Genomic DNA, 21429 nt, shown 5'->3' on the forward strand with positions numbered 1-21429 from the left:
TGGTGTTTTATTCTTTCAAACGTTTGCATTTTGTGACAATTTTTCCTCCATACACAGAAAACTCTGTCATCTTTACAGGGAATCTCCAGGCTGTAGAACTCAGTAGTCCTTTTACCGTTCTAGAGTGATGTTCAATAGCCAAATAAAGAACTGGTTTTGCTTCCGAAAACAGCGATACTTTTAAAGTGTTCCTGTTCTTTCATTTTTGACCTTTCAATATAGTTGCTGAGCAACGCGTTAAAAAAAAAGGGAAATTAGGAAATGCATTAGCAGTCGTCAACTACTGAATTTCTCCCGAAAACAAGAGTCAAAACCTCTGGTTTTATATAAGCTGAATGGTGATACTTACCCTGGGTGCCAGAGGCTTTTTATGCGCGGTTTCCGGTTTCGGTCATTAAAAAGTGACCCGCGCGAAAAGCCGAACACGCCTCGGCCTGTGGCCAACGGAATGAAGCTCCCCTCGCACGCGAGAAAAAAACCTCTGGTACCCAGGGTAGGTGATACTGCTCCTAAGGGGCCGACCGGTTAACTATTGAAGGAGGCGGGGCCGGGTAGGTGATTTCTGGTCATCAAGAATTTTTTTTCTAGCAATCTGGTAAGCAGGATATATTTTTCTCTTTTTTTCCCATAAGCTTTCTACTACATTTGTGCTGCATGCAATTTTTTTCTTCTGAGAGGCGCTTGCAGGAAATTTTTTTTTTCAAAATCATCCACCCCCCACCCCCACCTCAGGTCAAGAGTTAAATGGTCGGCCCCTAATACGCCTTTTATGAAAAAGGGTAAATGTTACGTCATAGATAAGTGTTTGGCTTCTTATCACGCAAGAGACAAAGTCCATATCATACTGTGCACGAGATATCGCACGTTCGCCAGCGCGGGCTATAATATCTATAGTGAAAATAAGAAAAAAAAAAGGAACATGAACATTATTTACCAGAAAGCGTATTTTTTTTTTCTTTGATCTACTTTCACTTCATTATCTAGGCTTCGCTCTTTTATTTTTCCCACTATTATTGTTATAAAAATGGGATTTTGCTATTCGGCAGTCTGCCACGTGAAAAACCATTGGTATTTACATAATTAGCCGATGCCCTGTTTTAAATTGCACTTTATATATTCTGGAAGATTCACTTCGTCGATCGTGCAGTCACCTGGAACGGCCTTGCTGTAAAAAAATAATTACCGTTTTAGCTGAGGCCAAACGAAGTCGCAAATAGCGTTTTAATGCTTTAAAATTCCTTATGATGAAAGAGCAAGCAGATTATAAAACGTTCCATCGAGGAATTGGAGAACCGGGGTCTGCGGTGAACAAAATTGATAACGATTATGAAAACAACAACACAAAAGCGATGAAGAAGTGGATAAAGAACGATGCTGCAGATGACACGGAATTTTTCAGCGTCGATCAGGTGCCTCCACTCTTTCGCGAACCGTTCATACTTACTGCCTACAGAAAGTGTAACACGACAGCCTGGTATTGTTTCAAGAGCCTCTTTCAAGCCACCAACGAAACTATAAATATTTGGAGCCATTTATTGGCACTTGTTGTGTTCTTACTACGTTTTGCGTCAATATTCGCCAAACAAGACCCCTTCAAAGATTCACGAGTTTATCCACTGCTTTGCTTCGCGGTTGGGATCTCTGTTATGTTGCTTATGAGCGCGGGCGCCCACTTGTTTAACTGCATGTCCATCAAGGCCCGTTATGTGTGCTTCTTCTTTGATTACTCCGCAATCAGCGTATACACTTTCACCGCTGGTCAAGTTTTCTACTTCTATTCCCGCCCCGTGGAAGCAGACTGGGTGATTTTTAATACCCCTGCCATCTTTCTGGGAATTTCAGCCACCATCTCCTTCGCCTCTACCCTGGCATGTTGTTACTCGTTTGCCAAAAGGAACCGCTTTGATGCCTTTGTCAAGGCTGGTACTTACAGTAGTTCTTGGCTGTACAACACTTCGCCTTATTTAACAATGCTCCTGCTGTGTGAGCCGGCATCTACGTGCAGCAGTGTTTCATCCATTCACTACTTCGCGCGCCACTGTTTGTTCTACGCGGGAGGTGTTTTAGCTTATGTCACTCGCATCCCAGAGCGACTTATGATTGGCGCGTTCGACGTCCTGGGCCATAGCCATCATTTCCTTCACATTCTGTGCTGTATTGGGGTAGCAGACGAGTTCTCCGCCATGGAGCTTGATATGCTACAAAGAAGGCCGTCACTGGAGAGTTTCCCTGGTCCGACATTTTCAAATACCATTTTGCTGACAACTGGGGTAATTCTTGGAAATATCATAGCAGTATTGTGGTCCGTCATGAGATTTAAGCTGCACAAAGAATAACTTACACATGTGAACAACATAATTCCACAGTATACAAGCAAAAGGCTTATCTTACCTATGGCTTAATTTTTCGTAACCATAGCAACCGAACTTGTTGAAAAACCATGCCAGCAATTAAAAAAAGAAAATTAAAAAATTAAAAAAATTAGGGTTCTGCTTCAAGATCGTCGTTCAAACATCCTTTTTCGTGCTAGGGTTAGATCACACAGGTATTATGATATATCCTTATAATGTATTTCATAATTGCCCGTCACGGATTGACTTATATGGTCAAGGAAAGCATGTATATATTTCAAAAGTGCACTGCCTTGATATGTATAGTTGTCTGAGGACATAATTTATACTACGCAGTTGTTACGGTAATATATTTATTCACATGGCGAAATAAACTGAATTAAGCTGTCAAACTACAAATACCTCAGAGTTGTATGAAAAAAGGATTATATATTTTGTAGAAACAAAACTTGTAATGTTCCTTAATGGGCAAGTTTACAAGAAAGTAAAACGGGACCAGTGAAACTGCAGTTTATTTACGCTGTGCCCAAATATGACAACAAAGTAGTAGTTGAATTTTCATTTATCGTTCGTCGTGGAAGTTTGTCAGTCTTTTGACCATATCGCTCATATGGACCTTCTCTAATAGAATTAAGATTTCTTTTCAAACCTGTGGCCGATCCCCTCGGGCGACTCCCATATGGAATTGGCGGGGATGTTCGTAATCTCTCGGTAGAAATTGTAGCCTGAGATATTAAACAGCCGATCGTTTAAAGACACCACCACTGGTTTCCCCGCGAAATGACGGTTGTTTACCATTTACAAAAAGATTCCGGAAAATCCGGTTGGAAAGTAAATGAAACATGACTTTTTTGGTCGTTTCCGGATTGAATATCCAAACAGAAATTCGTGTTCCAGTTTGATACCAGTTTCAGGCCTTCGCGGCCGTTTTCCGGTAAATGGAACTGATTCGTACAAATGGTAAACGCGATTCCGGAATGACATTCTCGGGAGTCAGTTACGTTAGTGATATCCTCATGTAGTCAGGTTTTCTCTAACCGGACGTATTTGGCTACCTTTTTTGTGTCCTTTCTCCTTGCTTCATACTAATCAACCTACACCTTATGTCTGTCTCCGGCTTGGTCGTCCGCATTTCAAGACTTCTTTTACTGCTACAGGGATAGCAGTAGTGCAGATGGTATAGGGCCGGTCTGTAGTGCGGGAGGAACATGCGCTCCTGACCCCAATCTCCGTGAAAGGAACAATCAGACAATTGTCAGGGCCAAGGCAAAGGCCAAGGCCTTACTCAAAACCCAGACTCAAAAATGACTAATTGTGAATGCCAACTCGCACTCCTCTGTGTCCTTCCTTATATCTCTATATGTCTCTTACAGGAAGGGAAAGCTATGATAGAAATATATCTTTCTATCACTGCTGAAAAATAAAACGCCTGAGAATGAAGGGAGTGAACTGGAAATTCGATACCCTAGTTCAGATCTCATTTCCGAGAAGCCGTTCCAGCAGCACGTTCACTGATCAGCACGTACACTGATACATGATCTCAGCTACTCAGGAATTCAGTTTGTGTGATTAAGAGGCGAAAAAACCCATCAGTTTGCACGACAAAAGGCGAGTCTTTTAAAAAGCACAGTCGTTAACACAGACCAAAAAAACCGTAAACCCTGTCACCAGCAGGGGCCTCCAACAAGAAATAAGGTATTCCTCTGGAAAAATCTTAAAAGTTGCTCTGTTCAGCGGTAACTACCAATTACACACTCTTCTCCATCGTCGAAAGTCGTCGATGGACGCGATGAGAAGAAGTTTACATTCTTCGTCGTTTATTTAGTGCATTTTTTCGCTTCCTCTGTAGCAAGATGATGGAAGAAGAAGATTCGTATGGATTTGAACAAACTCTGGTAGGATGAATTTAAGTTTCAAAATGTTTGTGCTCATTTTGCGGACGACTAAACATAAACAAATTTTCATGAGCGGTGTTCTCGTGCGAAACTTGGTTGTCGATTTACTTTGTGTATTTAAAATCTATTGATTCCAATTTTTCCCACATGAGAGAGAAAAGAATCGACCACTAACTTCCTATAATACGGTCGTTAAAGCACAGGTTTGGAACGAAATTAGCGCCTGATAAGTCACTACACGCGTGTGTTCGTTCAGCTGTTCTATAGTAATTCAGCTTTTCTTGTTGTCATCACGGTATTCCCAAACACTTAAAGTTATGTTTCATGAAATTAAATAGTGCGTACAAAATCTTTCTAAAGCTTTTTCCTGCTTTAGTTGATTTTGCAAATTTCGTTTTCGTATGTTTACCGGTATCAAAACAACGTGTATTACGTCCGGTGTTTATGTACCGGATATTTGGGATGAGTATAACATGAGCTGTTTATTTGATGTGACGATTCCTTTTGCGGTCTGTGAAACACTGATCAAAGGATACGTGAACCTAGATAAAACTTTTGGGAACTCTTTTCTACCCTTGGGGATTAGTAAAGCAAGGGAACAGGGCTTAGAGCACTGGCTGTCACACATGTTGCAAACTTGATCGGAGAGGTTTTTCTCGATCCGGATGTTCCGGATTGCACCTCTCTTAGAAACCATCACTAAACCATCCAAATTCCAATTGATCTGGAATGTACAAAAACATATAAGCAAGCCAACATTTGTTGATTAACAAATGACGCAGTTGTTGGTATCCAGCAAGTTGCAATAGCTGTGTCCATGTGACTGAGAGACGAGATCCTGGTGTCCATTCTGCTCTTATGTTCTCGCTGAAGCTTGTCGCACTCGTAAGTGGCTAATCCATTACTCTGTTTGTACAGCATACGGAGACGTGTGTCAGATCGCCTGAGCTCCAGAGATTTCCATTTAAGAGATGATAACATATCAGTGACACTGTCTAATCTGTCGTAGCGGCTGAGTACCCAGCGAGCTGCTCAGCGTTGAATCATTTTGACCTGTTGTATGTTCGTAGCTACGTAAGGGTCCCAGACAGTGGCACTGTATTCAACAATTGGTCTCACAAGGGCTTTTTCAAGCTTGTTCTTTGGATTAGGCCAAACAAGTGCGGAGATTGTGGCGTAGAAAGTTCAAAGTCTTGTTTGCTTTGGTGGTAATTTAATTTACCGGTACATGATCTTTCCAGTGTGAGGCATGCGAGAGGATGATCCCTAAATATTTAGTAGTATCAACAGTTTCTAGGACCTTGCCATGAAGTTTGTACTGAAATTTGAAAGGTGAACGTCTGCATGTTACCTGTATAATGTTGCACTTGCTTGGATTAAATTCCATACGCCAGTCGGATTCCCATTTTTCCAAGCTGTGAAGGTCATCTTGTAATTGCGAGCAATTGCTCTCAGATTTTATTGTAAGGTAAATGACAGTGTTATCGGCAAAAAGATGGACCCTTGACTCAACACAGCATGGGAGGTCATTTATAAAAATAAGAAACATTAACGGCCCCAGCACTGATCCTTGGGGTACACCTGATGTTACCGGAACTGAATGCGAATGCTCTCCTTCTAGAACTACACTTTGTCTTCTTTTCTCAAGGAAACTTTTCAATCACTGCAATGAAATGTCATCAAAGCCACACTTAAACAATTTGTATAGCAAGCCGTTGTGTGGAACCTTGTCAAATGCCTTGCTAAAGGTATTCATGTCAGCCATGAATGGTTATGGTCCACAGGGGAACAACCTTGTTTTGGGGAACTGATTTTCCCAAAGTGAAGTTGCCTGGTGAAATTTACCATGGATACATCATCAATAGGAAGGGGGAAAACAAAAGAGAGGAGAATTTTCCAAAGTGTTTCAAGGTTTTTGTCTGAGATTGTAGCTTAGACTGTAGTGAGTATAAATATCTAGAGGGAATAATGCTGGTTTGGGAGGGAAATTGAAGATAATGAAGATTAAAGAATTAAAAATTCACCTTTGATTATGATATGTTTTAGATGTATGGCCGTTTTACGACCACACAGCTTCAAAAATATGCCCAGGAACAGGGTGCAAGATTGCGGAGAGAGCAACAACAGAAGGAACAACAACAAGCTGAGGATGAGTTTAGAAATTATGATGATTCTTGCCTTTCATATTTTAAAAGTGAGTATATTAAATTTGTGCTATATATATATCTATGCAGAAAGTGAGGTAAGACTAATCTTCAGTCTTATTTCATCAGCCTTCCTTTATGACAGAGAGGGGTTAGTTACTCTTACGAAAAATTTGGGTGAGAAGCAGGGATGGTGTCAAGGCTGTGCTCGAAGAAAAATTGTAGGGAGCCCCTTGGCCTGAACCTGAAAAATCCAGGGTGCATGCTCAGCATATGATTTCTATGCAAAAACGGAGATTTCCTAGTCTCCCATGAGGAAAAGTTAGCTACCACAGGCCACCAGGTGCTACTAGAGTACAGTCCTGGGTGAACTTAGTTGGTTGTCCAGCCATCACACTATTGCTCACCGATTTAAGTAGTTTTTTTTCAAACACAATATGCACAATATGTTTGTTCCGATATCCAGACACCAACCACTGTCAGGGTTTTGCACGTGTAGTGATTTCTCTTGTTCTCTCTTGGAATATTAGTGAGTTAAAGAACTACAATCTTGGACTGAATAAAATGGAACAGTAAATCCCCCATCCCCCTCAAATCAAGGATGAAGCCATGCAAAAGCCAAAACGCACCATTTTCCCATCCTTGATTTGGGGGCATGGGGGACCAGGCTGGCTTTTTTTCCAAAATGAGGCACACCAGCCAGGGGCCTTCATGGTAATAATATTTTATTTTGATGAAGTGAAGGAATTCAGTTAAGTTAGGGTGTGGTAGCATTTGATGGGTCAATGTTGCCGGAGCATGCTCAAATTTTTTTTACGACTGAAATCAGCTGTACCGTTTGCTTCTCCAGCAAAAATTAAGCAAGTATTCCTTATACTCAGTAATATTTTTATTAGGTACCTAAATGTATTTTTGTATTATTTTCCTAGTAATGCTTGTTTGCCCTTAAATTCATTGTTTTAGGGTGTATAGAATGGCTACGTCCGTGCTGGAGTCGACTGGGTAGCGACTGGGTTTTTCTTTTAATTCTTGGAATAATCATGGCACTGATTAGTTTTGTATTAGACTTGGCAATTGAAAAATGTCAAACAGGTGAGTAAAAATACTATCACTTAAAACACAGCTCAGAGATATTGTAGTTCAGAAATTTGTGCCCAGTGCATTTTGCTCATCACAACTCTATTCTTCCATGGACTGCAATAATTGATAGTATAGACTAGGTTAAATTGGAGTTGATTGGTAGAAACAGAGCTCTATAAAAACGGAAAGGTATTTGTTCACAGTCTTAAATATTGTAATAATCAAGGCTGTGCTCTAAGGAAAATTGAGGGGAGCCCAATGCTCTGAAACTGTAAAATCCAGGGTGCCCAGCATATGATTTGTAGGAAAAAACTGGGATTTTTTAGTTGCCCGAGGGCAAAAGTTAGGCACCAGGGGCCAACTGGCTCTGCTAGAGCACAGCCCTGAATAATTATTGTAAAATAAAAGAAAAAGAAAAAATAATACTGTTGTTTAATCTACAACCTTAAATTAATAAATTATTTTTACACCAAGAAACAAAATAGTACCATTTGGAAGTACATGTAATAAAGGTGGGCCAGAGGTTTCATTTCATGGGTTACATTATAGGAATTCAAAACAATTAAAAAGTTAGAGCTACATAACATACATGTAACTTAAAAATTGACTTTGGGAGTGACAGTGTTGAATTGGAGCAACATGACTTTTAGCCCAGTCAAGTATTAGCTACATGTAGGATGATGAAAAAATGTAGTTAATCAGTTGGTCTATTATTTAACTTTCAGCGCACATTTGGCTTTACAATGTATCAAGCAACACTTTTGTACAGTATATTGTGTGGACTTGCTTTCCGCTGACTCTTATCACCTTCTCTGTTGGCTTCACATATCTAGTTTCACCTCATGCTATTGGTACGTTTTTCACAATGCAATGTATAAATTTATACTACAGTCGACTATTAAGGTGGCTCACACTGACTTCAAGGATTTTTAGGTGTGACTTCAACATTGATAGATCAATACATTGTTATAGCAGAAATTAAAAACCATCATTTTATATTAAACCAACAAAGATGGTATTAAAGATACCATAGTTACCATAAGTTACCTTAGCAACATTACAACCCCTTAAAAATACTCAGTTGAGCTTGGAAAATATGAGTCACTGAACCCCCATTTTTCAGCTTATCAAAAATTGATGTGTCTTTCTATAAAGGTAAAAATTTCTGTCAATGCAAAAGAGAAATATTAGAAATTTTCTATTGTTTCAAAGTCTTTTTCTTTTGTTTCAGGGTCAGGCATACCCGAAATGAAAGTCATTTTAAGGGGAACGGTGCTAAAACGCTATTTGTCATTAAGAACATTGATTGCTAAAGTGGTAAGTTTAATATGCTACAATGCTTTTAGATTTCTGAGATCTGTTTATAGAAGGAATATCAAATCTGCACAGTTTGAGCAATCCCAACGTTGATATGATTGCACTCCTTTTAACTATGTCAGAGATGAAAGAATGTATGATTTACATGTAAATTCTGCAATATGTTGTCGGTTCTCTCCTTTGCTCTGAGAGGTTTTTCTCCGGGTACTCTGGTTTTCCCCTCTCCCGAAAAACCAACATTTCCAAATTCCCATTCGACAAGGAATCAGTTAGACGAAGAACCCTTTGTGGATGTGCTACCTCCAAATCATTATTTATTTTATTTATTTATTTATATAATAATGCTGAGTTAGAAGATGCCTGCATTGGGCAAACGACAGTTACATGAAAAAATCAATACGTACTGCTCTTGTTTGCAGGAGTCACAGTAGGGGAAGTCTTGTGAATACTTAGGTGCTTATAAAAATAATGATGTTTCATCCACTGAGTCGAATGCTTATTTAATCAAGCCTTAACTACCGGTAATTGAAGCAATAAAATGTGTAGACAAGCACCATATTTGAATTGTTTGTACACAGATTGGTCTTCTAACTGCATTAGGAAGCAGTATTCCAATTGGAAAAGAGGTGAGTTTTGTGACTCTGTAGCTGCTTGCTACACTGTACATACTGCGTGACTGTTATGTTGAGGTTCAGTTTTGTCCTTGGTTTAAATTAATATGTTATATTTTTTTGTTTTTGGGGTATGTATGATAATGAGATTGAAACGAAGGAAATTAAAATTTAAACCATGGATTACATTAAATTAAAGCAAAACATAATTATATTTTTTGGTACAACTCTACTTCCTTTTGTCTTTTTTTTGTTAATTTATAGATGCATATTTGATAAGGTTTTTTAAATAAATAATAATATTTTATTAAGTTTGACCGTAACTACTTCCCACAGGGACCTTTTGTTCATATTGCAAGCATGGTAGCTCGATCCATGGGAAAGTTCGTGGCATCATTTAAAGGAATTTACACTGTAAGATGAAATGTTTCTTTTTAATTGTCGCACTATTTTAACAAAATGTTTAAAGCTTTTTCCGTCAACATTTATGTACTGATTGCTGGACAGGAACTTAAGTCCACTACTTTTTCCTCAAGGAATTGCAAAAAATAACTGTTCAAAACATAGGGTGTTTAAGAATATCATAACAACTCTTAATGATCATTCACAAGTACTGGCTCTATTACTAATCTGTTATTTTGTATGATGTGAAATTTTTAGAATGAGTCCAGAAATACAGAAATGTTAGCAGCGGCTTGTGCAGTAGGTGTATCAAGTTGTTTTGGCTCTCCCATCGGAGGTATGTATTATGTTAGAGGAGAAAATTACATTCCGTGTAAAATTTTTTTACCTAGGTTGATTCTCAATTTCCTTGTCTCCTGTCCCTGATTATTCATGAATTAGAGCTATGAGACAAAGGAAATTGGGAATCGACCAAGGTTAAAAAAATTAACCTGAATTTAGTTTTGAACTGTAACATATATATTCGTGGCAACATGGATGATCAGCAGCAATGATCATGTAGGGGCAACAAGGTGGTGTAGTGAAAATTAAAGCTGGCAGCACAGTAATAAAGTGAAAAACTGATATATTTGTATGTCTTTTTGCACATTTTTTTCCAAACCTGTGCAAGATAGAATAGCCATTGTCAAGGGCACTTGCAAAAGGTTTGACGTTATAAAATTAATGTCAATTTATCACTCTCACTGTAGTATTAATTGGTGCACTTTGTATTGTGGTCCCCACTCAAATGTTAACAGTGCAGTTTTGTAAGAATGGCAGTTATTTGCATTTTGCAAGAATCAAATTTTCTGTAGGTACTTTTTTTAAAAATCTTTGCTTTGTTGTGGCTGTTTTACCAGTAAAACCATTTTGGAAGAAACAATAAACAAACAAATATGATTATTGAACATGTAGGCCATTAGGGTAATTATTCAATATCATAATCCCACAACTTATCACCAATTTTGTTATTCTATAGGGGTGTTGTTCAGTATTGAGGTAACTGCAACATATTTTGCAGTGCGGAATTATTGGCGAGGATTCTTTGCTGCTGTCTGTGGAGCACTCATGTTTCGTCTTCTTGCCGTGTTTGATAAAGAAGAAGGTGCTTTTTTAATAGCCACTGAGTTTAAAATTGTTTTGAAATTCCTTCTATTTTATTCGTTTCCCCCTCCTCAACCTAATGTGTTTTTAAGATTACACAACTAGAGCTTTAGTTGAAGCACTGATAAAGCTGACAATATTATATTTGTCAAGTCTACAAGTCTATTATGTTCTGAAACAAAAGTAGAAAAATTCAGTTAAAAACCCTTTAATTTATTAAGCATATTGAAGTGCATAATCAATTCGAACACCTCAACTGTGCGCCACTGAGTTCAGCAGTGCATCCCCAACTCAAAAGCACACATTAAATTTTATTCATTAACTGTGTGCTTGTTGGGTGTAATTCCAAATGCAAGGCCCATACCATCAGCAATTTTTGTGACAGTAGAATGTGGTTAATACTAGGTAATTGTCAAATTACTTGATATATAAACAAATTGTGTTCTTTTCACAGAAACGGTTACTGCTCTTTTCAAGACAAATTTTAGACTAGACTTTCCCTTTGATGTGGAAGAGTTTTTGGCTTTTGCATTAATCGGGTAAGTAAGTCTGATATCTCCACTGTTCCACTGGAAACATTATTCTCTAGCCTCTGTAAGCCCTGCTCCCTCTCTTTGGTCCTCTGAAATACACTATTTCAACATCACTCTTCCCACAGTTTTCTCAGAATTCTATAAACCTTTATGTTGTAGGTATGGATTGTTTGTGGAAATAAAATTTGCTTATTAGTAATTTCTTACTCTCTGAGGCAAACAGTGCAAGGTCAAAATAATATTATGCTGTGTCAGTTGTTAGTATACTCACAACTTTATCTACATAACTTGTGTCTAGTCTTATTGGTAATCATTTTATGTATGAATTGAAATTATTTTGATATACTTCTTTGTTTTTAGATTGTTTTGTGGTTTTGGAGGAGCTTTGTTTGTGTTTACACATAGAAAACTTGTTGATATGCAGAGAACACACAAACACACCAAGCTGGCAAAGTTTCTCACAAAGAAGTAAGTTACAGACATGGCAACCTCAGCTGGAGCACTGAATTCTGAAGACTTTATCTTTCACTGCCTGGCCCTCCCTTCCCATCCTCAGCCCACCTTATCCCCAGTAGCAACACAGAAATAGTTAATGACAGTGTTGAAAGGACCCGCAATAAAATTATTCTGCCAGAAACTGTTACAATTTTATTATTTTAACTTGAGGTTAATGCTTACGTTTGGGGCAAAAGTACAGAAAAGTTCAAAAGCCTCTTATTTGGGAAATATTAAAATAATTATGACTCTTGTGGGAGAGTGAGATTTTGACCATCTATTTCAGAGACGTCTGGATAATCCAGGGGTCAGTTGTGTAAAACCCATTGTTGGACGCAACCTATGATGTCTGGCAGGGTGCAAAGAAAGTCAGTTTTACAGCTTGCCATTCAGGCAAGCTGTAGTTAGCGTGTACTAGCCCAAAAGTTATTTTAACTGACCCAATGGTGAGGGTTGATAACAGTTCTTTTGTGATTAGAATTCATTAAAAAATTTCATCTGCCAGGCGGGCAAGTTAAGAACATAATTCACTAGCCCGATAGTAAAATCCACTAGCCCCGGGCTATCAGACACTGCTTTCTTTGCCCGCTGTCTTGCATTGAATTAAGGAGTTTAACTGGGCTGAACAATTCAAATATGCAATTTCAGTCCCAGGAGAGTCCACCAAAAAGTTATGCATGTGTTTGCCCTCCTTGATTAGCCCTAACAGTCTCAACGGTCTTTCTTTTTTTCCATTATATTCTATAATAATTGGTGACAATTACTGTGTATATTTGGTATCATAACTAGGTGTTTTGTTTCTTTTTATGACAGCCGTTTTGTGTATCCAGCTGTTGTGATTTTCGTTATTGCTACTATAACGTTTCCAAAGGGACTTGGGCAATTCATGGCAGGAGAGGTGGGTCTTCATTCCATGGTTATCACTAATATTAACTAAACAAAGTGTTGTATGTAGGAAGAAGGATTAGCAGAGTTGGTTAGTGCATGGCCTTCTGTGCTGGAGGTCCCAATTGCGACTCCCAAATGTGATCTCCAATCCTTCTTTTGACTTCTTTCCTTTCTATGTAGCCTTAACCCTTTAAGTCCCAATAGTGATCAAGATCAATCTTCTCCTAACAATATCCATACATTGTTAACAGATAAGTTATGAGAATTAATAAAATGATCACCCAAGTAAAAATGCCTTGATCTTTTATCAAATTCTCTCAACTCATTCTTTAAGGAAATGTATGGAGATCAGTTTGGAGAATTTGTATGTGGATTCTGGGGTTTGAAGGGTTAAGTAGCTGTAAATATCCATAAAATAGAGCGCTGATGGACAGTAGTTAGCTCACAATCGGCCTCAGGTTTGTTAGTGAGATGACTATTTCAAGCTGCTGACGTAAAATAAGGACTCCTCACTGTACCTTTTTTAAAATGACAACATCCGCTTGTCTTACTATTGATTTTAATACTAAATAGCAAAAAATGTCTTTTGTCATCAGTTAACGTCACAGCAAGCAATAGACGAGCTGTTTATGAACATCACATGGTCTGAAGCACAAAACTCTGAAGATCAAGCAAGTTTAAATGTTCTAGAACATTGGGATGGAGCCAATACTAATATCTATGTCACCTTGGTTATATTTATTGTCCTTAAGGTACTTGATGGAAACATTTATGGCCCCAGTTGTTCAACAATGGATAGCGCTGTCTGCCAGATAAATTACTATCCAATGGATAAGTATTAGCGATTATTGCACTATTTACTAGATAGAGATAAATCCAGTGGATTGAACAACTAGGGCCATTCTTGGTTTCTGTAGTCTAATTTCTGGGCTTTTCGATAATATGTGATCTGAAAAGTAAAAAATTTATCCAACATTATTTTATGTTCTTGTCTTCTATCAATCAAGATTATGAAAAACAAAACAAATGGATAAAATTCTCTAAAGGTTTTTTGCTCCTCTGTAAATCCTCTATTAATGCGGGCCTCTTAGAAAACAAAGGTTTTTCTTTAGTGTTTTCAGAAGGTCCATAGGTTTAAATTACTTTTAGATTTCAATTTATTTTGTTTGTTTCATTTCTTTGCAATTGTGATTGACAGAGACAAAAAACGTAACTGTAAATTTTGGTTGAAGTTTTTAGTTAAAAGGTTGCGTGTTACTGAAAAGTGCAGTAGTTTGCTGTACATTGTGATTCTGTAGTGATGCTGTCTGTAACATGTCACATAATAGATATTCTCTTTTCTTGGCGGTTTTGTTACAGTTTATAATGACTGCAGTATCTGTTGCTTTACCCATTCCTGCTGGTGTCTTCTTCCCCGTCTTTTTAATTGGTAAGGGATTATTTTCATGATTTGTTACTTTAATAGTTGTTAATCTGTTGCAGATGGGTGCACCATTTTGCTGTCTTTGGTTGAACAAAAGAATAGACAAAGCACCCATTTTAAACGATTTTCCCTATACTATAGTGATAATAGACAACATAAATCTATCAGCTGCTATTTTGTTCATAGTAATAATTTATATATTCTTTATTTTAACTAAGTACATTGTATCCCACTTTGTTATCTTAAATGCAAGCATCACTGAGTTATTGCTGTTTTTGTAGGAGCGGCATTTGGTCGTCTTGTGGGTGAAGCTATGGCAACATGGTTTCCTGATGGTGTTAACTCTGGAGATGCTATCACACCCATTGTTCCTGGAGGTTATGCTGTTGTTGGTAAGGAATGATACAGCTAAATTTTCTGATGTAGCTTTACTGTTTCTTTAAAACCTGCCGAAGAAGTTTAAAAAATTCATTTTCGTTGGAAATACTCCTGAGTGATAGTGAGTCCTCGGATGCAATCCTTTGGAAGGATCCGGATCAGGATCAGTGATTTGAGATCACTTAAATCACATGCATGAAAGAAAGTGATGAACTTACTTTGGGCAACTTTTCATTGATTCCTTTGATGCACCATGACTTGGTGAGTAATGGTGCCAGATCATAGTTATATGTATTTCCTTTTTTTGTTTTGTGGTACACAGGAGCTGCGGCCATGTCAGCAGCAGTTACACACACCATTTCTACATCTGTTATTGTGTTTGAGCTCACTGGACAAATCACACATATTCTACCTGTTATGGTATGTTCTATGCAATCCTTAACTTGTACAGTGCTGAAACACATTAAGGCAAAACCCCTTTCTGAAAACATATGGCTTGGAAATTCAACTGGTACAAATAAATACACTGTAATGTTTTCAGGATGGTAAAATGCAGGACAACAAATTTTACGAACTACAGGTATTAGCAAACTGAAATCTAGTTCTAAAGTTCTATTCCAAGCGACTACTCTATGAATTTTGTGGTGGGGGCATGCTGCTGGTACCCTGAAACCCCAAGCCTATACCAGACCAAGGTTGGCTGTAATAATTAGTTAAATTTAACTTCCCTATTCAAGACTGCATGTCAAAAATCTCAATCTCCTCCCTGACTAAAATTTAATGTGAGCAAGGAATTCAACTCACCACTGATCAGTTTCCTCCTCCTCTTGAAAACCCTACCATTCACAGCGGAGCATATCTACATAGCCCATGTATGGTAGAGTACCCACTCCTAACCCTCTCCACCCCCCCCCCCCCCACCTCCCTGGCCAGGTTCTCTTTTTCTTTTTGCTAAGTTCTTTTGCCAACAATTATTGATGACATCATCATTAACAGTAATTAGTTACAAGGAACAGTCTTTACTTTTGAAGGCTAGGGTGTCTAGTCAGAATAAAGCCCCAAGTGTCTTTAAGTGTCTTTTTGTAAAATGCTAGGAACTGATTGATTGGAACTGTGCATTATATTGTGGCCAGTCTGACAACTGCATCCTCAGCTGTATTGAAGAATGCAAAATGATTGCATACATGAATTAATCTGATTAATTTCTTTTTCTATTGTAGATTGCTGTTTTGATTGCAAATGCCATTGCACAGTGGCTGCAGCCATCATTTTACGATAGCATTATTCAAATCAAGAGGCTGCCATATCTTCCTGATGTTACAAAAACTCAGTAAGCAACAAACACAGAGTTTCTTTGGACTCCACTCATATCTGCTGTGCTCTAAGGAAAACTGAAGGGAGCCCAGTGCTCTGAAGTTGTCCAGCATAGGATTTGTATGGAAAGACTAAGACTCTTGTTGCCCAAGAGCAAAGGTTGAGTGCAAGGGGCTACCAGGCTCTGCTATCCCTGACATCATTGAAAACACCTTTGAATGATGTAGCTGAAACCTTTAAACTTTTGGACAAAATCCTGTGATATGACCATAAATGAATTCACTTTATTAGTACCTGTACGTTTCAATGGTTTCTCCCTATTCTAGAAAATGAGAATTTTTTTTTTGTTACCTCTTGGGAGAAAAAAATTTCTGATTGGTTTGTTGTATGACTTTCAGGGTTTATAATTTACTTGTTGCTGATATAATGAAGACCAAACTTTTCTACATCTCATACACCTCCAAGTATGCTGACCTTAAAGCACTCCTGGAACATTCAGATCTACGTTCATATCCACTGGTAGATTCTGAAGGTAACTAAGTAAATATGCCAGTTTCTTTTTATGTGGAAACTTGTTGAAAAACTCTTATCTGGGCACATACTCTCTTTCCCAATGCACCCCAATTCTCCCCCGCCCCCCACAACCCAAAGGGTATTCTATGAATCTTTGGGTGGGAATATGCCACTGGGACCCCAGAGCCCTAAATTTTGCTACTAGGGAACTCCCCTCTTTTTTTTTGAGTGGGAATGCATGCTTTCCTTAGTCTAGAATAAAATTGTCAACAAATTGATCAGTTTCCTGGAAATTGATACCTTTATTCTAGACTTAAACTATTTGATTTGTGTACCCCATCCCATACTTAACTGCTTGAAAACCATACCCTTCACAGCATTATTTCCTTAAATATGTACTATATAGAGAATACTTCATGGAAAGTGCTGGCGTACGGTATTTACGCACGAGTTGTTGACGTATCAGAAATCGAACGAGTGAGCGCAGCGAATGAGTAAGATTTCTGATACAAAAACGAGTGCGTAAATATCGTACAAAGCACTTTCCATGTGGTATTGTGTTTATTATATACATACCGAGACATTCATCATTTTGGCGGCCTTTTTATTTTAAATCTTTCAAAAATGCTTATTTGCCGCTACACACTTGCCGAAAAATGACAAAGAAAACGAAGTATCAGCTTTTTAGTACAAACGTTTGTTAAAAACATAAATGACGGTAAGGATATGAGGTAATCCAAGAACTATAAGTAATCTTAACTGTTTGTTGTCAATGCACAATTGAAAATGAGTAAATTTAAGTAAAATGGCCGGTTTCAATATAAGCTTAAGCTTAAATGAAAGGCAAAGTAGCTCCGACAAAAAGCACAACAAAAGCTTACGTCTCGTTCTGTTTTTCCCTTTCCGCTGTTGTTTCGCCGGCTCTCTACCGTTTTCTTTATCGACAGTGAAACAAACGAAACTATTCCACTCCATTTCCGAAATGTTTTTCACTTTTTTAGCGAAAAACTCTTTGAGTAAAATTTTTCTCGTTGAATGTGTGCGAAGCGGCGCTGCAAACTGCAATAAGAGGCGGGAATTTTGGCGCGAAACTCACACACCTCTGTGGCCTCTGATTGGACGTATCATTTTTCTCACACGTGAAAAAACATCGTTCGCGATTCTGATTGGACGTATCATTTTTTTCACGTGTGAAAACCATCGTTCGCTCCTCTGATTGGCTAGAACTAATTTGCGTACGAAAATTTACGATATAGCTTTTTGGTGAGTATTTCTCAGTATGTATATAATAAATAGCCTATATATGGTTGTACCCAGTGGGTATCCAGACCTTCAGATAAGGTGGGGGCCGGTCATCCAGACCCTGAGATAAGGGTCCCGGTCTCCAAAAAAAAAAATTTTTTTGGCCCTTCGGGCCTCATTTTGGTCAAAAAATAAGGAGGGGGGGGGGGGCGCCCCCCCCCCCGGGGCCCTTCCCTGGATCCGCCACTGGTACCACTCCCCCCAGGAGACTCTTTTATTGCTCATCAATCCATTTTGAACAAAGGGCTGATACTGCACCTCTCCACTAAGATGATTACAAGTGTACCATGAATTCGCTTAAAATAAACTTACTGTAAGTCATTATTATGTGAGAAGGGAAACAGCCTTAGAGGCGTCTGTGGGGAGAATAAAGTAACAGCTATGTGTAGAGTAGGAAGTGGTGTTGTTTTACATGCTAATAATAATAATGTTGTTGTTGAAATTTTTAGATTCCATGATTCTCCTTGGCTCTATTCAACGACCTCAACTTCAGTCACTGCTCAATCAACACATGCAAAAAGCATTTCAAACCAGCAGCCAGGCAGAGAGTGAGAGTGCTGTGTGCTCTCGTCCAGAGACACCAGACTCACTTCCTGAGTAAGTAAACCCATCTGCGGAGACTCAGGTGCAGTCAGTCTTGGGTAGGGGGATGTTAAAGACAATGGAAGATATCAGCACAAAAACCAGGCTTTGCTTTATAAATCCCAACTTGGACATACAAAACTTTTGCCAGAGGGTTTACAGCAAGAATCAGTGAAGAAACCAAGCTTCAATAATTTTTTAAATCCTAACATGGGCTTATAAATTGAAATTTGTGCTACAGGGTACAGTACAAACATCAGAGCAAACAACAAGGCTTTGCTTAAACCCCAGCTTGGACGCACAATAAGAATATGTACGAGAAGGTTTACATTTAGAGTCCCATGCCTGTGAAAACATGGCAAACTCATGGAGATGTAATACCTGTGGCAAAGGCTTTCATACGCATGGAACCCAAATTTAACCCTTTAAACCCTAAGATCAAAATTTGAATTCTCATTTGTTGCCCCTATACGTTTGCTATAAAGGTTGTAGTGAGAAGTTGTTAAAGTATCAACTCATTGATCTCGTGTGATCATGTCCTTAAATCTCATCACCAATCTGTTTTATAAAGCATTGATATCACAAGGAGAATTTTGATACGGATCACTCTTTGGGCTTAAAGGGTTAAAGCGGCCATGCAAACACAAGCAATCTAATCTAGTGGTTTCCTGTGACACTGCTAGACTGTTCAGTAGTCTTTGTCCTTTGGCGCTTGACTGTTGATTTATTGGTACTGATTACTGAAGATACATTTTGAAAACTTAAGAGGTTGAGCTTCAAATGACTTTGCATGGATTGAAGTGGACACCCTTTTACTGGTCAGTGTAAAACGCGGACTGCAGGTTATCGTTTTCACCATGCAAATGAGTTCGTGACAACAATAGTGCCATTGTTTTCTAACCCTATAAACAATAGTCTGCAGCCAGTCTGCAGTCTGCATTTTACACTGTCTGCCTTTTAATGCTAATCTTCAGAAACTTATCTTTACATCATTTGAAGGTATAGTGTGACATATTTTGAGTGACATACGTTTCTTTCAGGGACCACAGCAGTGATGGCCATGTCTCTCCTACAACGGTCGAAGTGTCAGCTCAAGTATCACAAAAAGTATGTCTTGTTACAAAACAATAACTGCCGGACAGATCAGATCATCCATTTGTTTACTTGTTTGTTCGTTGAATCACAAAATAAAACAGTCACTTGTGGAATCCAACAATTAATTTTATAATTTTTATATTTATTTTTTACTTTGATAGTCAAGGTCTTGGAGAATAAGTATTTTAATAACTAGTTTACAATTGGCAAGTTTACAAGTAATTTAGTTAGTTTTTAATGTTTCAAAGAAATATTCTTTAACACTAGGGGAGAAAATTCTTGAAAGTTGCACAAAACTTCCAGAACCCATTTGAATCTCTTCATCAGTGATGTTTGCTGTTATTTGCAGCAAACCTCCGAAAATGTCATTGATGAAGGGATTCAGATGAGTTCTGAAAGCTTTGCGTAACTTTCAAGAATATGTTGGTGTTGAAGAATAATTATTTTTCTGCAATTATAATGTCCCAACACTCACTGTGGAATCTCAATTCAGTCACTTTTTAATGTTTTTGTTTTACTCTGCAGGTCACAAGCCCAAGACCTTCCACTGGAAAGTCTCTGTTAGACAAAATAACAGGTAGCCTTAAATGCTTGTGTTCTTTGTTCAAACCTTGCAAACTGCAAAATTGAAATTCCCCGAGCAATGCTTGATACCGTCAGAAATTCATTTTCTTTTTGATGACTTGTAGTTTTGTTTGTTCATTTTTTAGTTCCTGCCAGACTTCATAAGCTGTTTGGTAGTGGGTCAGCTCTTAATGATGCTGAGGTTGGTTTGTTCTTCCTTTTCTGTTTTGAATTATTTGTGACACTTTGTTCCAAACAAAAGTTGCTCTAGGTTGCTATCTTGTGCTAAATTACACCAGCTATCATAATGGTTACCAACGAGAATGCCATTTGTATAGTTTACTAATTCAAGTACAAAGCAAAGTTATCACTTCCAGCATTTTGGACTATGCTGTTACAATATTTTATCTTTTATCTATTTCTAAAATGAGCCAAAAGAATCATTACTCAGGGTTGTCATTCAGAGGCGGGGGCTGGGGATTTCCCCTGGCTACTAAGAATGTGGCCCCCGGCTACTTTCATAGGAAAATAGAAGAAAAATAGAACGCAAAGAAATCCCTAGCTGTTTGATTCCCAACCTACTTGTTGTATTTACCCGGCAACTTGAAATCTTAGTGACAGCCCTGCATAACATAATTCAGTCTGAGTACAAATCATGCAGATCAACTCTTATACTTCTCTTGTGTTTTCAAACTTTCTGGTCATTCTTCACAGCTCAGTTACCATAACTACTCTTTAAATGAAAGAATTTTGTTTTCTTTCTTGTAGAGAATAGCTGAAGCAAGTGATAAAGATGGTCCTAATGGAGAACAGGTAAGCTCATTATCACCTTGTTCTTCTGAAACTCATCTATTATTCATAACAAGGAGGTAAATATGGACTGTTAGCATTATGCTGACAGTTTGTTTTGAGCGCACGATCCATCAACTGCTCTTAATGGTCTGTAACAGTGCATCAGTGTTGGACTTGACTGAGAATTCTTGACAATTTGAAAAGCTATAGCTGGCATTTGATTCTTAATGTTTCAGAAGTTGACATAAAAATGTCATCAGCTGTGTTGTGTTTTCTCAACCCACCCTTTTCCATCTGTATATCAGAAGAAACACCCAAAACTGTCAAACATCTAACCCTTTAAACCCTAAGATCAAAATTTGAACTCTCATTTTTTGCCCTCATTCATTTCCTACAGAAGTAGTGGGGAGAAATTGATAAAATATCAAGCAAATTCATCTTGTGTGATCATGTCCGTAGTTCTCATGACCACTCTGTTTTACAAGCATTGATATTACAAGGAGAAATTTGATGCTGATCACTCTTAGGGCTTAAAGGGTTAATACCCTCCAATGAAAGACTACATATCCAGAAAGATGTTGTTGTTAAATTTCTGGGTGTCAACGAC

The 21429-nt window shown here is 38.2% G+C and overlaps 2 protein-coding genes across 4 annotated transcripts in view; both read left to right on the top strand.

Annotated features, from left to right (window-relative positions):
• The first annotated feature begins 1126 nt into the window (after positions 1-1126).
• Positions 1127-2912, top strand: LOC140942058 (membrane progestin receptor gamma-A-like). The gene has a single exon (XM_073391045.1). It carries the CDS (start codon positions 1242-1244, stop codon positions 2334-2336), a length of 1095 nt encoding a protein of 364 aa, XP_073247146.1. The 5' UTR covers positions 1127-1241; the 3' UTR covers positions 2337-2912.
• A 1042-nt stretch (positions 2913-3954) lies between these two features.
• Positions 3955-21429, top strand: part of LOC140942066 (chloride channel protein 2-like) — a 20363-nt gene continuing 2888 nt past the window's right edge. The window contains exons 1-24 of one of the 3 annotated variants that reach the window (XM_073391058.1): positions 3955-4046; positions 4201-4246; positions 6293-6440; positions 7354-7482; positions 8196-8321; positions 8702-8787; positions 9366-9413; positions 9735-9812; positions 10059-10137; positions 10819-10944; positions 11398-11482; positions 11837-11944; positions 12785-12869; positions 13456-13611; positions 14219-14288; positions 14564-14674; positions 14983-15080; positions 15881-15990; positions 16373-16506; positions 18239-18386; positions 19412-19478; positions 19992-20043; positions 20177-20232; positions 20799-20843. In XM_073391058.1, the coding sequence (XP_073247159.1) occupies positions 4205-4246; positions 6293-6440; positions 7354-7482; positions 8196-8321; positions 8702-8787; positions 9366-9413; positions 9735-9812; positions 10059-10137; positions 10819-10944; positions 11398-11482; positions 11837-11944; positions 12785-12869; positions 13456-13611; positions 14219-14288; positions 14564-14674; positions 14983-15080; positions 15881-15990; positions 16373-16506; positions 18239-18386; positions 19412-19478; positions 19992-20043; positions 20177-20232; positions 20799-20843 (2187 nt within the window). In that variant the 5' untranslated portion in view covers positions 3955-4046; positions 4201-4204. Of the gene's footprint in view, positions 4047-4069; positions 4247-6292; positions 6441-7353; positions 7483-8195; positions 8322-8701; positions 8788-9365; positions 9414-9734; positions 9813-10058; positions 10138-10818; positions 10945-11397; positions 11483-11836; positions 11945-12784; positions 12870-13455; positions 13612-14218; positions 14289-14563; positions 14675-14982; positions 15081-15880; positions 15991-16372; positions 16507-18238; positions 18387-19411; positions 19479-19991; positions 20044-20176; positions 20233-20798; positions 20844-21429 lie in introns of those variants that run through there. The other 2 variants (XM_073391050.1, XM_073391062.1) reach the window with 2 other exon arrangements.

Source organism: Porites lutea, chromosome 1, assembly GCF_958299795.1.
Source record: "Porites lutea chromosome 1, jaPorLute2.1, whole genome shotgun sequence".
Lineage (NCBI taxonomy): Eukaryota > Metazoa > Cnidaria > Anthozoa > Scleractinia > Poritidae > Porites > Porites lutea.